This window comes from Hydra vulgaris, chromosome 11, assembly GCF_038396675.1.
Source record: "Hydra vulgaris chromosome 11, alternate assembly HydraT2T_AEP".
In the NCBI taxonomy this organism is placed as follows: Eukaryota; Metazoa; Cnidaria; class Hydrozoa; order Anthoathecata; family Hydridae; genus Hydra; species Hydra vulgaris.
The window spans coordinates 22,331,560-22,348,766 of record NC_088930.1 but is presented as its reverse complement, the minus strand read 5'-3'; the positions used below and the strand labels follow the sequence as shown (position 1 = coordinate 22,348,766).

Below are 17,207 nucleotides of genomic sequence, written 5' to 3'. Positions count from 1 at the left end.
CAAATTGAAAAATAAGCCTAAACCTAATTCATTTAATTTGTTTTATTAATTAACAACTCTTTTTGGTTTTTTTTGTGCACTTTTTTTTGTTTCTTAAAAAACTAATTCACTCCTGAAAAGGCTGCAAGTAACTGCTATTTAAGTTAGGAGTTACCATGAGAACAAAGAATATTGTTCAAGAGAAAGAAAATGTCAGAAGACGAAAACTGTAAGTTGTATGAGTTGGGAAAACATAAAGATTTCATATTATCATATTATTGATGATAATATGAATGATGATATTGTTTCATATATTGATGAGCAAGAAAAGAAACTAGATAAATAAAATTTTTTAAAGCATAAAGGGATAGATATAGTAAAAGGATATATATATATATATATATATATATATATATATATATATATATATATATATATATATATATATATATATATATATATATATATATATATATATAAATATATATATATATATATATATTTTACTACTTATTAAGGTGGTTCTTGTCTATGTAGCAAATTTAAAAAATTAAGATTTTTTATGGAAACCAATTAAATTTTGTTCCTTTAAGGAAAAAAATGTTCTGTGTGAAAAATCTTAAAGATTGAAAATTATTTAGATGTTGCTCATGACTATTATCTTTTTTCATATTTATCAAATACAGGGTGAATTTTTTAATTTTTATGTAAAAAAATATTGTGATACTATTATATTTCTTAAAAGATGGTGAATCCAGTGACATTAGAGACATTCTAATGTCTCTGGGTGAATCCAAATATGTCAACATTGAAATCAATATCTATTGTTTTTGCATTAATTTTTTAATTTTAAAAAACTAAGCAACCATAATATTTTTTAGAGCCTACATACTTTATAATCTTTTTTTTCTAGATTATTATAGATTATAGTTACAAAATGTCAAAGAAGACTCTGATGTATTTCCCCTTTGACATAAAGATGACATAAAAGGTGCTAAATTACCATCAAAAGGAGATGTTCTCAGCTACCTTTTACATCTTCATAAAAAGAAATATTTGACAATTAGAGAATCATCAACTGCAGTGATTGAAAAAATTGCCCAATTTTGGAATAGAGATAGTATTCCTATGGGTCATAAGAACAAGATCATTGAGAAATTTGAGAAATTTTACCAGCAATATGCTCTCCTCAAGAAAAATCGATTTAGACAATCTAAACCCCAAACTGTAAAAGAAAAAGCTTTGAAAGAAGATCTGAAAAATCTGTTTAATATTGCAAGTGCAAGTGCTCTTACTGAAATTAGAAATGAAGAAGACTATAATTTTCTCCTTGCACAAAGGGAGCATGGATGAATAGGAGTTATGGGATCAATTGATAAAATCCTTGCAGACAAAGAAACACGCCTTAAACAAAGAAAAATCTTGGAACAAAAATGCAGGCAGAAAAATGAAGTAGAGATATCCACATCTTCTGCCTTCGCCCAGTTAGAAACATCTGACAGTAGTAGTAGTGAGGAAATATGTGAGGATTCTATATCTCCAAATCCAAAGAAGCCAAGAAGGGCAACAAGAAACATAGTCACTGCTGCATTCGCAATGGTCTTAGATAGGTCTAAAGTTTCTGACAGAAATGCAGTGTTTGTGTTGACAGAAACATCTAGAGCACTTGGACAAGATGTACAGACACTTAATGTAAATAGATCCTCAATATATAAAGAGTGCATAAAACACCATGTTAAGATTGCTGATAAACTGAAAACTAAATTCAAAACAGATGTTCCATTGGTAGTTCACTGGGATGGCAAACTGATACAAAATTTGACATCAAATATTTATGTTGATAGACTGCCTATTATAGTATTTGGTTCAGGTGTTAAGCAACTGCTTACTGTTGCAAAACTAACCAATGGAACTGGACAGTCTCAAGCTAATGCTGTTGTTACTGCTTTAGAGGAATGGGACTTGACTGAGAATGTTATTGGTATATCATTTGACTCAACAGCCTCTTATACTGGAAAAAAAAATAGGGCATGCATTCTCATTGAAGCAAAATTTGAGAAGGACCTACTGTATTTTGCATGCCGTCATCACATCTTGGAGGTGGTAATTGGAGCTTCAGTTCTCATGACAGCAACTCAAGGCCGAGACATATTGCTATTCAAGAGATTCCAGACCCAATGGGAGAGCATTGACAAGTCCCAGTTTCAGAGAGATGTAGATAATAAAGAATTGTTCCAACTTATAGGAGACCAGAAAGCTGATTTCTTGGACTGAGCTCATAATGTACTTTAAAACTAAAAGCAACTTAGAGATGATTATAGTGAGCTTCTGGAGATTTCAATAATTTTCCTTGGTGATATTCTCTCAAGAGAAATCCATTTTCGAGCCCCTGGAGCTATGCACAGAGCAAGATGGATGGCTTAAGTCATTTACTCTTTAAAAATTTGGATGTTCCGCACCCAGTTTAAACTCTCAAGACAAGAAGAGCAGGGGCTTTATGCAATGTGTACCTTCACTGTTAATGCTTACTTAAAGTCTTGGATAGAAGCATTATTTCCTACATCAGCACCAAGAAATGATCTGAGACTTCTCAAGATGTTATATGATTATCCAGACAAGAAAATTGCTACTACAGCATTAAAAAAAATTTCTGGTTATCTGTGGTACCTCTCTGAGGAGTTAGTAGCCTTGGCTTTCTTCAACCAAGAAGTACCAGATGATATGAAGAGACAAATGGTAGTTTCACTCAGCAAAGTTGGAGATGAAGAGCCACCTAAACGCCAACTGAGGGAAGACTGTGAAAACAAGTGCTTGGCTGACTTTGTGACCATAAACACAAGATAGTTCTTTCAAAAACTAAAACCTGATCAGAAGTTCTTAGATGAGATCCCAGCACATGGAAGGATAATGAATGTTTTAAGGCAGCTATACGATGCATCCAAAGCATTTCAGTCACTAATGATTGTGCAAAAAAAGGTGTGGCTCTTATTCAAGAATATAACAAAATGATATTAAAAGATGAAGATCAGCTTCAATTCCTCCTGCAGTTTGTCTCTGAGCATAGATGCAACTTTCCTGATTGTAAAAAAAGCACACAAATAACTGGATAACCAAAAGTGAAGTGATACCAATACCCCTGCACTGTTATGATGTAACATTTTTATATTTCTTGTCAAATAATTTTTTGAATAAATAATAATATAAACCCTTTCCTTTTTGTATTTGAGAAAAATCTTTAACACTAAATCCTTAAAGAAGACAGATATAGTCTTGCTCTTTTGTCAATAATGACATAATATGGAGTTAAAATAGAGAAATTAAGGACTAATGAGCTACCCTTAAATGTTATTCAAAATCAAATATTTCATACTGGTTTTTTTCTATAATGGAACAATTTAAGACTGGTTCCCGTTATGTTTTCAAAACTTGTAAATTTAGAACCACCCTACTTCTTATATACATTTTGCTAGAAACAATATTTTTTTAGAAAACATTTTTTAGACACAACATTCTGCTGACATGCGATAAACATTTTACTGACATGCAATAAATATTTTTACTGACATGCAATAAAGAAAATACAACTTTATTAATAATAAAAAAACCTTTTAGGATATTTAAGTTTGGCAACAAAATCCCAGCTATTGCATGTTGGACTTGAACAAAACATTCTCAATTCCTTCAAAGACTTTTGTGTTTCTAAAACTCCTTGTGCTTCGTATTCTTCTAATGTAAGAAAACGATGTTTTGGAACCCTGTGCAGTAGGTAACAATATTTTCGAGGCAAACTAAACAAAAACAGTTGATACTATTACAGTACTATTCTTATATTTTATGTTGTTTAACACTATGGGTCTATTATATCTATTACTATGTAGATAATAATTATGTATATAAAAATTATATCTATTATGAAGATAAAATAAATGCATAGTACTTGTATAATTGTTCGAAAATGTTTAGACAGTAATATATGCATTAGATAACAAAAAAAAAAATTCTAACTATCAATAATGAAAAGTTTTAAATAATTATTTTTTTTAACATTTTGCATCAACTTTCTTTTTTTTTCAATATTTTTAACAGGACAAACATTAATAGCAGATTAATTTATTTAAACTAAAGTTTTACTATCATGTTTAAATATTTTAAAAAACAATAATAATAAGAAATTAAATAACGATAAGCTTTTAAGTCACCTGCTAAACACCAATTATATCTATAATACATCTACTTTATCTATAATACATCTATTTTATCTACAATAAATCTACTTTATCTACAATACATCTACTTTATCTACAATACATCTACTTTATCTACAATACATCTAATTTATCTACAATACATCTACTTTATCTACAATACATCTACTTTACGAACTATGATAACTATTTTCCATTATCTACAATATGAATACTGAACATAGCATTATGGTAACTCTAACTTTGTTAATTATTCAAAAACTCTAACTTTGTTAATGATGCAAAATCTCAATGTTTTCCAAAAAAAATTTAAATGATCTACAAGCAATTTTATTATTAATCACATTTAACCACTCACTGCTAGTTATTCTGTTGTTTCAGTTCACCTCACTCAACTTAGTTATTCTGTTATTGTGTTTGCTATGATATCAAAATTTATTTAATAAAAATGTTCAAAACACACATTTTGCTAAACCCTTTGCAAAGCATAGACTTTAAATTCACAAAACTTGAACCAACCAAAATTGTTACAAACGTAATGGAGACTTTTTTACAGTAACTGCTCTGGTAAACAAGATACACTGCAGTTAGCTGGAGAAACCATTGTAGCAGGTTCAGTGCACGTTCATTAGAGGGTGGACCATAGTAGTAGAGAATGGCAAGGGCTATCATTGCTAAAAAAGAAAAACTCTTAAATGCAAAATTTAATATTCGACTTTTTGTAAAACAATTTCATTGAATATTTTTATAAAGCTCCTTCTATAAATTTTTTAATTTAAACTTTTATTTTGATTTTTGATTTTATAAATATTTTTGTTTTAATATTAAATATTATTTAAAATGCTATCATTTCTTTTTAGGTTTTAAATTCTAATAAACCAAATTCATAGCTGTTCAGCAACCTTCCTAAATAAAACAAAACAAAACCACATACCAGACACAGCACTAAGTGTCAAAACATGATATGGAAACTTTGTAATTAAATAAAATGCGTTGTCCAAAATCTTTTGCGTGAAGTAAACTCCGGCACCACTAATGGTAACAATTAAACCTGTCAAGTATTTCTAAAATAAAACATTATTCAATAATTTTATGAAAATATTTTACTTTTTTTTTATAACGAATTTTAAAAACAAAAAAATAAAAAAAAAGAGAAATCTTTTAGGAAAAAAAGTAAATAAAAAAAGTGTAACATAATTTATGCATATATTTTTAGTAAATTATCTTGAATTTAGTGCATTTAGAACATTATAGTGCTTTTATATGCACACGTGCTCCACATAAAAGTGGATTCATACAAAAATGGTTTTTTTATAATAAAATATTTTAATTAAACTAAGCTATGCTAAAGCAAAAAATATAAAGAGGTTCATGATATGCTTATTTAGAAAGTAAAAAGAATCACAAGTCAGGTAAGATCAGTATCAGGATCCTAATAATCACCTTTCTACTGGTAGCATGTAATCCAGTACAAACTGCCTCCTTTCCTGTTGACTTGTAGGACTTTCTTAATTTGTTGATACTCACACTGAATGGCTTGTCTCTAGTACAACTTAGGGGTTGTCCATAAATTACGCCAACGCTTTAGAGGGAGGGGGAAGGGGTTATTGCTTTTGTGAAGTCTCATATGGAAGTTGCTACTAAAGAGTTACAATGTTGTGACAAATGTGGGAGCAGGTGAAAAACGGTCAAAAATTAGGTGACATAATTTGTGGACAACCCCTTACCTGCTGGCACAAAAACTCAAAACTTTTTTTTCCCCAATCTCTTACTCAAATAGCGACTTAATGTTTTCTAGACAACTCTAATCACTTATCTTCACACCTTGATTTGTGTTTTGTCTCTAACCCAAGTTTTGTGCTCAATTTTTTTCTTGCTCTTTTTTGGATGGTTTAGATCATGCTATGATTTTACTAATATCTTTATCTCATACTTCTTTTTAGACTCATCCTATTGTCTTTTTTCTATTACCATAAGAAACTTACTTAACTTTTTTATATTACCTTTAAGTTGACTGGGATTTTTTTTCCTTATTTTTTTATAAAGGTTCTTGGGCTGATGTTTTTGTCTCTGCTAATAACCCCCTATGTAACCACATGGATTTAACTGGCATGAAAGGTTTTATTCATACTTGATAGTATTAATTCTACCTTATGGTTTTCTCCTAATTGCCCAGCTGTTATTTCTAATATTACTTTTCATCTTTTCCACAAAAACAACCCTCTTATAAACAAATAACTTTTTATCATTGAATAAAATCAACGCAAAAGAATACTTTTTTTGTCTAATGCTGAGGCCCATTATTCACAGATTACAATATCTCATTTATCCCAGAAATTAGAATCTAGAGACTTTCGAAAATTAACAATGCCATTAGGAAAGACAAGTCTAACAATCCATCTCTTATACATGGGTCTAAACTTATTACCTCTCCCAAGGATAAGGATATTACCTCTCCCAACCAAAACTACTTGCAAAGAACTATTCCTCTACTTATCTCTTAAATCTATCGCTCACACTCATTCTGTTTTTTCAGAGAATTAGTTAATCTATTGTTAGACATTCAAATCACCCTAGTCTTTGTTGCTAAAATCATTTTTTATACAATCTTCTACGGCTTGTGGTCTGGACAACATTACTGTCATAGTTTTAAGTTCCAATTTTCAAAAATTCTAATAAAATCCTCTGTCTAACTACTCTTACCATTGTCAGATCATTCTCCTTCATTTTCAGTAACCTCTAGGATTCCAAGTTTTGTCCGGTGTCGTGTGCTGTTTCACAGCAGAAGACAACGGACAAAACTTGGAATCCTAGTGATCATCTTAATAATCATCTTAATAATTTTTTGTTTGAAGTGGCAGATGACACATTTGCTGATAACACAACTATATACTCCAATCTTGACAAAAAAGTAATACTTTTTGATTGTTTAGAACAGGCAGCTAATTTTAAATGTAATCTCTTTTCTGACGGTTTGGGGCCTGCTGTGGCTTGGTAAATTTAACCCAAACTTTATTGTTTACTAGTAATAATTATTGCAAAATTAATGATATTACTATATTAATAAGTGGCGAATAACTGAGGCGACTAACTGAGTCCACTACATTAAATTTTCTCAGATTATCTTTCACTACTGACCTTTCATGGAGACTGTATATCCAATCCATTGCAATATTCTCTATACTGTTTCATGTTTAAATGTAATATTTTATTCTCTATACTGTTTTATGCTTAAATGTAATGTTGTATTCTCTATACTGTTTCATGCTTAAATGTAATATTGTATTCTCTGTACTGTTTCATGCTTTAATGTAATATTGTATTCTCTGTACTGTTTCATGCTTAAATGCACAAAATGGAGGCATTTATTGGTAGTGCTGTATAATGACCATTTAATTTTTTTACCATTAAGTTATTTAAAACTATAATTTATAAATAAATAGTTTAAAAATACATATATGGAAAAAAATTCTTTTTAAAGAAATATTTTGTTAATTAATACCTTCATTGGCATAAATTTGTAGAGTATAAACAATACAAAACACCAAGTTAGTAGAACTCCTGCAGTAGCTCCTGATGTGTAATGAAAAATGGTACTTCTAAAAAGTAAAACCAAATTCCTATATTATGAACATTCAATAAAAACAACAAAATAATAAACAACTGTTTTTAATGAAATATGATGTTATGGCAACAATATTATATAAAAAGATACATAATGATAACAAAGCATGGCATTACAAAGGTGAAAAAAAAAAGCCCATAATAAAGAAAACATTTAAAAGATTTTCAGGAAAAATGTATTGTGAAAAACTTAACAAGACATTACCAAAAAAATACCAAACTTTGTTAAATAATGGTCAAAACATAACTTATCATATTTATTAGAATCATCTTCTTTTACATAATCATTTATTATTTTAAATCATTATCATCAGCTGCACTTGTATTGTTGAATACAAACTGTTTGTTAAATACAAATAGGAAACTTAATTTGATTTCGTATAATCAACACTGTAAAAGACTGAAGAGCATTTAATATTAATTAACATTGAATACCATGTCTACAACATTTAAAAGTTTTGCACAAAAATAACTGCATTACTAAGATAAATGTAGAAAAATCAGATAAGTGTTGAAATCTAAAATCACAAGAGTTTAACACAGTTAAACTGTACACTGCAGAGTCTACTAGATTATATTGTACACTGCAGATTACTAATAATTCATAGCTATAAAACTGTTTTTTTGTTGTGTTTTTTCCCTTCTTTCTCACTAATAAATTTAGACTCACTACCAAAAAAGCTTAGAACAACATTTCAAGTTACAAAAAGCAAGGAAGAGATTTAAAGATAGCTAAAAAAAAAGTTGACAGAAGACTTTGATAGCTAAAAAAAATAGTTTCAAGATAGCTCATTCAAATAACAAATATGACAATACTTGTAAAAAAGAGAAAAAGATACAACCTTATGAAAATAAGGCAGAGGCTTGGTAACTAGTCTAAATGTATATGTATCATTTGAAAAACATGATAACAAGACCAAGGACAGAACCTTGTGGTGCCTTGAAAGTTATTGGAAATGAAAAGGAATGTTGTCCATTGAGGGCAACTTCATCACTGTGGTTAGAAAGGAATAGCTCAATAATTTTAAAAAAATTCTTAAATTCTTTAGATTTAAAGGGATCCCAAACCTTCGAGACATGTTCATATACAAGAGAATGATAAAAAAAAAAAATTTAAAGGGATCCCAAACCTCTGAGACATGTTGTATTCATATTGAAGAGAATGATAAAAAAAAATTTAATACACGCCGAAATCTACAGACTTGATAATTTATTCAAGCGCATTTTATTCCTTAGAGTTTTAGTACATGACACCATTAAATTTTGTTTGTTTACATAATTGATCTCTTGGGCAAACAAAAAAAAATTAATGACACCATTTACTAAAACTCTTAGGAATAAAACGCGGTTGAATAAATTATCAAGTCTGTAGATTGCGGTCTACAATAAAATGGAGAAGACTTTTAGGCCTACTATAAAACAGAAAAGACAAGCTTTGACTAAAAAGTTAGTTTTTCTTGGTATTCGTTTATTCTTTTGTTTTAATCAAAAAAATTTTATCATTCTCTTTAATATGAACACAACATGTCTCGGAGGTTTGGGATCCCTTTAAAGAAAATATTTTAATATACAAAGAATATGAAAAGAGTTTACTAAAAAACAAACTTTATTAAAAGCATTTATTATGATCATCATTCTATCAACTTTATTAAAACAATAGCCCTTGCCTCACCATTTCCATCTAATACACAATAAAGCTTTTCTTTATAAGTTCCTATAAGTAAGTACAAGTCAACAATAGAAAATAAGGATCGAAATCAGTATTGATTGACTCAAGATGAGATTTTAGAAAAAAGATTCAACAAATAAAAATTTACTTTAAAGATCACTAAAATAAATAGAAACATTTTGGTGGTAATCATTTTGGCGGTAATAATCATTTTTTAGGCCTAATGAATTCTTTTTTGAAAACAAGAATAATTACAATTTTAAAATGTATCAATTATTATCAATAACCATTTTTATGTAACAATGCAACTTTTTTTTTTTCTACTTTTAAAGAATTATTGTTGTATAATGATTGATGCAAAATATTTTTGTTATCAATTTCATTAATAGATGTATTGTAATCAAAACATACCAAATCTTTTTTCTCCATAAATATATCAGCCTAAATTTTAAAAGAAACTAAACTTTATTAAAATTTCAAAACTCACAATTTTCTTTATCAAAAATATTGCAAAAAAAGCTTATTGCTACAAAATGTCATAAAAAAACAATCAATTTTTGATCAAAAATGTTGTTTTGAAATTTAAGTAATTCATTTTTATTTAATACTCTTATTTTTGAAATCTCTACGAAAATTCTGTTTGAGACCCATGTTGATTTGTTTGAGACCCATGTTGATTTATTTGATGACCCATGTTGATATACTTTTGGAGAAAATATTTTTTTCTTGACACATAAGTCTAATGAAGGGTGTCAAAAACTGTTTCTTAAAATAATGTGACAGCACCAATCACTAGCTTTTAAGCACTGCAAGATAACAACCTGAATATTGCAAAATTACATTAAACAACAGCCACTCAGTTTACAACTTAATTACTCATTATTACATTGAGTTATTTTTACCATTTCTGTAGTGGTCCCCTTGGCTTTAGAGAAGTGAGTTATTTCTACCATTAGTTAACATAACTTACATTTTGTTGGCATTGTATTGTAACAAAACACAAATTACAAAGATAAAACATATACACACATATAAAGAGTTAATTTTATATATAAATTTTAAAATTTTTTTTAAAAGTTAAAACTTATTTTTAAACAGTTAAATTGATGAGAAAATAAAAATAAATAAGTTCATTAAAGAAACACAAATGAAAAAAAAAAAAAAAACATACCTGCTTAATTTTTTTGCAAACTTAAATAGTAAACAACCAAACAAGAAGTATCCAATATTCATTGAATCCATTACTAAAAAACACAAATTTTTAGATACAAATTAGTACGAATCAAGTTTTTTTAAGAACCAGCAGATGTTTATCTTTAACAACTTTTTTACTTGTTGATATTTCTTATTTTTAAAAACAATCAATATTAGTATTTTAATTTTGCTTTTGAGGAGTACTGTGACAACTAACAATGTCTACTTTGTTGTGAACTTGTACATTTGAGCTATGCTAACTCTTTTTCTTTGTTTACATAAGCAATACTCAACAATACACAGTAGCGTTGTAGTGAAGCACTTGCTTCATAAGCGAAGAACTGAGTTGGAACCTACCTTTCTTAACAATAGTGACCCCCCTTTCCTTTTAGCTTTGAAGTGGTATTTAAAGAAAATTAAATAAAGTAATTCACTTTAACTGTTTTTTCTTTTAATGCATTCTTTATACTGTATTTTTTAAATTTATTTGTGCATTTTGTAAAACATGGGTTTCATACTTGAAATGCATATTCCAAATTTGGCCTATATATCGAGTATTATTTTTATATATAGATTTGTTATTGTTTCTATATATATTGTTTCTATATGCATACTAAAGTTATTGTATATGGATTAAAATATGTCAAAATAAGCTTTACCAAGGTAAGTTTTCTATAAATCTTAAAATCTTAGGAAAAACATTAATTTTTGCCAAGATTTATAGAAATCAATTTTTAAACTTTTGAATAGTAAGTTTTTAAATATGCATGAAAAAAAGCAAATGACCTGTAACTGTAAACTATATTCCATTCTGATATATATTGAGTACAACTTTTTTAAATGAATTAGATAAAAAACTTTGCACCTATTTAACATTTTGCACTTTATTACAAATAAATTAGATTTTACACATAAGCTAAAATGGGAACAGTCAAAGTCAAACAGCCTTTGAAAAACAAGAATGCTACTAATGCATTTCTTTTTTTAAAGAGCAAAAATCGATTTAAGCAACAATCATAATAATACTATTAGTATCACTTTGTTGACTTCTGTATGAGTGACCCATCCTTATATATAGCATTTAAAACTATAGTATAAAAATAACATATTAAACAATATTTCAACTCAGTATATACTGTAATGCAATTATTTTAATATTTAACTAAAGTTAAAAATTACCATAAAAACTTGTTTCAATTTTAGCTTCTTTATTTTGACCTCCCTCAAATTGAAACTTGAATATAAAATCATCGAAAGGTGATATCTTTTGCACAAGTTTTTTTGAGCCTTTTGATTTAAACAATGTATGAAACCATGTTTCATTCTCGGTTCTAAAGAGACAAAAAAATAATTTTATATTTAAAATATAAAACAGTAACAAAACATTAAACAAAATTGTGTTGTAAAATAAAAATAAAACCTAAAAAATAAAAATAAAATCAGATAACTTTGATATAAAAAATAAAGGAACCACAAGCACTGACCATGCAGAGCTTAAACCCCTCCTTATTTCTTTTCTACCTATAAAAATGCCATTAGGGGAAGAACTAATTATTACTAAAACTAAAACATGTTTTTTTTTTGCTTAGCTGACAAGGAAAAGTTATCTTTTACTCAATTTTTAAAACTTTTATTTGCACTTAGAAGCAATAGGCCTCATTTTTGGGTTGGAAACAAATATATAAAACTATAAATTTTAATTTATATATAACTTAAATGTATTAATCGCTCACATCAAGCGCACACCATTGGGTGACATCAAGCGCACACCTTAGTGAGAGTCTTAATAATAATAAAAGCAAAATTCAAAACAAGATGAATACTACATTACACACTGCAACATATTATTACAAGCTTTATCAGAAGAAAAAAAAACTTTTTTTTACTTGAAATTTAACAACTACTAAATTTGATCTTGTATTTAAGCTTTGATACTTCTATTATATAATTGACACTTCTATTATAGAATTGAATATTATATTATTATATTTAATATTTGATATATATAGATATATATTTTATTCTGATTCACTCCCAACAAGGCTGCGAGCAACCACTATAAAGTTGGGAGTTACTAGGAAAAAAAGAGTTATAGAGCAAGGAAACAATTTAGAGAAGACTTAAAAAGTTATAGGTTGTATGAATCAGGAAGACATGAAGATGGGAGTTCCAAAAGGTTGAAATGAGGGGAAAGAAACTAGATGAATAAAGGTTTTTAGAACATACAGGGACAGATACAGTAAATGAATGAGTCTTAGTCAGACCCACTCAGATAGAGTGGGTCCAACTATGTTTACAATGCATTTTTGGAAAGAAAGAGCATCATTAGAAGAACTAGCCCATATATGACAAAAGTATTCCATACAAAGACGAATAAAAGATCTGTAGAGGGAGAGAATAGAATCTGGAGTAAGAAAATGGCAAGCACAATAAAGAAAAGCAACCTTAGCAGATGCTAATTTAGCAGTCGAATGTATATATGGTTTACATGAAAGGTCAATAGTAAATAATAATCCAAGAAGATGTAAAGAAGAGGACTCAGTGAGAGGGTTACCATTTATTAATCTAGGAATGTCAACAGTATTGAGATGAAGTAAATAATAGTTTTGTTGGAGTTAAAAGTTACAAGCCACTGTGAGCCCCAATCTGTTACAGAAGTGAGATCAGATTCAAGATTGGCTGCCTGTTCTAAGTTATCAAAAAGAGAAGACTTTTTGTCAAGACAGCAGTATAAAGTTGAGTCATCAGCAAAAAGAGCTACTTTAGATATAAGGTTGTCGGGAAGATCATTAATGTAGATAAGAAACAAAACAGGACCAAGGATAGAGCCTTGAAGTACCCCAGAAGTTATTGGAAATGAAGAATAGTGTTGGCCTTCAAGGGTGACTTTAATAAAGGGATTAGAAAGAAATGATTAGATAATCTCAAAAGCTTTCCCAGATACACCATATAAAGCAAGCTTATGGAGAAGACCAGCATGCCAAACTTTGTCAAAAAATTTTAAAGAGTGCCTTTAACCCCTCTTTAGATAAAAAATCAGAACTCAATTTTTTTATGTGATGTGGTTATCTTTTGTGATTAATTAAAGTCTAATTTAAGTTTAACTGTCCAATATTTAGTTCATACTTAGGCTCATTTTTCATTCAACAGGTTCTTAATATTGTTTTAAAAAAATTTCTTTGAAAATAGATCAACTTAGTACTCAAATGAAGGAAAAATTTATATAAATCAGAAAAAAAAAATTGTAAAAAAAGATGTCAAAAGACTTATAGAAACTCATGCTATTTTATTTTTGATATAAAAACAGTTTTTCTGCAATAGAATCAAAAAAAGGATTAACACAAAAGATAAACTCACCACATTAAAAACACTGAGTTGTGACTTTCTATCTAAAGAGGTTTTAAGGCACCATAATATCTATATACATATATATATCTATATACATATATATATATATATATATATATATATATATATATATATATATATATATATATATATATGCATTTATATATACATATATATAGATATACATATATATATATATATACATATATATATAGTTCTATAGTTTGTTGCGCTTGGAAAGCACGGAAGGAAAAAAGTGATTTTTACGCCAATATGTACATAACTTTTAATTACTTTTGACTTTCGTCCAACATTTGCGTGTTGGACGAAAGTCAAAACCATTAATTTAATTACAAATTAATCATTTTATAAAAAAACCACAAAAACGCAAATTTAATTGACCAGAATGTTTTTAAAAACATTCTGAATGTTTTTAACAATATAAATAATGTTTTTATTTTTATTTTTTTTAATAAAATGTTTTTATTTTTATTTTTTTTAATAAAATGTTTTTATTTTTATTTTTTTTACTGTAAATCATGTGCGGAATGTTGCTACATCGACTATCTTATAGCCTGACTCGCAAGGGAGTGCTGCTACATCAACTGACAAATAGCCTGACCCGCAAGGGAGTGCTGCTACATTGACTGAGGGTTTGGTTGGGGCAGGCAGTCTATCATTAATAAAAAAAAATTCCGGTCTTGCATTTTAATTTTTATTTTTTGTCAACAAAATATGGAAAAAACTTTCGGACAACCTATAAGGGTTCTATATATATATATATATATATATATATATATATATATATATATATATATATATATATATATATATATATATATATATATATATATATATATATATATATATATATATATATATATATATATATATATATATATATATATATATATATATATATATATATATATATAGAACCCTTATAGGTTGTCCGAAAGTTTTTTCCATATTTTGTTGACAAAAAGTAAAAATTAAAATGCAAGACCGGAATTTTTTTTTTTTATTAATTGATAGACTGCCTGCCCCAACCAAACCCTCAGTCGATGTAGCAACACTCCCTTGCGGGTCAGGCTAAAAGATAGTAGATGTAGCAGCACTACATCTATTATCTTTTAGCCTATGTGACGTATGTGTTGGCGTAAGAATCACTTTTTTCGTTCCGCTCTTCCCAAAGACAACAAACTATAGATCTATATATATATATATATATATATATATATATATATATATATATAGAGAGAGAGAGAGAGAGAGAGAGAGAGAGAGAGAGAGAGAGAAAGGATATCTTTAAATTATTGAGTGATTTCTTCTTGTTCTTCTTGTTGGTAATCAATTATGATTAAGCTTTTTATAAAGGGAGCAGAAATAAAATCTTACTTGCTCATTTATTTAAACCTCTGAACTAAATTAGCAAAATAGAAAAAGTTAAATGTTCTTTTTGCTATAAGATTATATCTAAAAATTTAACTTGAACAAAAAGCATGTTAAAAAATTTCGTAAGTGTCCTGATATAGTAAAATATGAAAATGTCTACATAAATAAATCATATAATTAGAAAAAAAAATGCAGATAAATTACAAATCATCAAATGAAGATAGTCTGGGAAACACAGTAAATAATAATAACTCCAAATTTATAAATTTTCCTTGAAATTAAGTTCAGTATTGGACTTTTTTTTTTATAAGAGCCAACTTGCGATATATATTTTTTTGACAAATTTAACAAACAATGTAAGTCTAAATTACTAAACAATATACAAATCCTCAAAGAAATAAATAGATAACTTATTTCTTTGAGTATTTGAAGTCTGATATTAAATTGGCATGGTATTATATACTACTTACATTATCAAAATTAAAATGATAACTTTCTTATAGGATAAGAATAGTTAAATATATAATGAGATATGTAATGAGATATAATTCTAGTTATATAATTCTAGATATATAATAGATATATAATTCTTTATATAATGAGAGTATCACAGTTGTTAGGAAGTACAACACGACAAATAAACATTTCCATACAGTGTGCCAAGATATATACTTAGGTCGTTAGGGAAGTTCGTAGAACTCCCCTATTAAAAAAAAAAAAGAAGAGTTTTTTTAAATTTTTTTTAATCAAATGTTCATAATAATGACCATGGTTATCTATACAAAGTTGCATCCTTTCAAGCCATTTGTCAAACGTTTTTTTATACTCTTTCTTGGGTATACTTTGAAGTAGCTTCGTTATGCGAGTTTTTTGACTTTCGACGTCAGTATCATCATTAAGATTAATTATCGTCATTAAGATTAAGTCGAATAGCCAATAATCGATGGAGCTAAGTCTGGTGAGTATGGTGGGTGGCGAATTATTGTAATTCCAGCTTGGTTTAGACAATTTGTGACGGTTTCAGTCATATGAGGTCAAGTGTTATAATGGAGAAATTTGGAATTTTGAGTGCCTGTTTTAGGTCTTTGCTTATTTATTTTGCATATAAGAGGTTTCAAATAATTTTTTATATAATATTTGCTAGTAATGGTGTCTCCCTTTTCAACATAACCCAAATGAACAACACCTGTTGTTTTGAAGAAGATGTAGAACATGTTTTTCGGCTGAAACCTGTCGCATCTTACTATAGTTCTTGGACTTTCACCTTCACCGACCCAACTAGCATTAGCCGACTTGTGTCCAACTTGTCTCAAATAAAACCACGACTCATCCCCTGTAATAATATCACAGTCTCCACGGGCCATTTCTGAAAAGGGCTAAATTTTCCTTACATGCCTTAACTCTATTCATGCGATTTTGATCGGTTAACTCGTGGGGTATCCAACGTGATGTTAGTTTTCTTTTTTTAAGTGCGTTGTGAATGATTTCGTTGATTGTAAAACGATTCATTGATGTCAGGGCTTCAACTATATCATGTATTGCATGCGGATTTTCTTCAATAATGGCTCGCACATGTTCAATATTCTCAGCTGTATATGTGGTTCGAGGGTGCCCTGAGCGAGGATCATCTTCGAGACTCTCTCTACCATCTTTAAATAAAGTAGCCCACTTGGCAACTGTACTATATTTTGGAGCTTGGTTACCATGAACTAAAACCAACTCATTGGATATGGCTTGTGCTGAAACTCGAAGTAGAGCACAGGTTTTAATATATGCTTGATATTCAAATTTTT

At 28.4% G+C, this 17,207-nt stretch overlaps 1 protein-coding gene across 1 annotated transcript in view; it reads right to left on the bottom strand.

Moving 5' to 3' along the window:
- LOC100199498 (nuclear envelope integral membrane protein 1) overlaps positions 1-17,207 on the bottom strand; it is a 32,948-nt gene that overhangs the window by 12,128 nt on the left and 3,613 nt on the right. Inside the window, exons 3-8 of the mRNA XM_065810474.1 lie at positions 11,851-12,002; positions 10,649-10,721; positions 7,687-7,783; positions 5,119-5,248; positions 4,648-4,858; positions 3,585-3,767 (exon numbers count right to left, since the gene is read on the bottom strand). Coding sequence (XP_065666546.1) covers positions 3,585-3,767; positions 4,648-4,858; positions 5,119-5,248; positions 7,687-7,783; positions 10,649-10,721; positions 11,851-12,002 — 846 coding nt within the window. The remainder of the gene's footprint in view (positions 1-3,584; positions 3,768-4,647; positions 4,859-5,118; positions 5,249-7,686; positions 7,784-10,648; positions 10,722-11,850; positions 12,003-17,207) is intronic.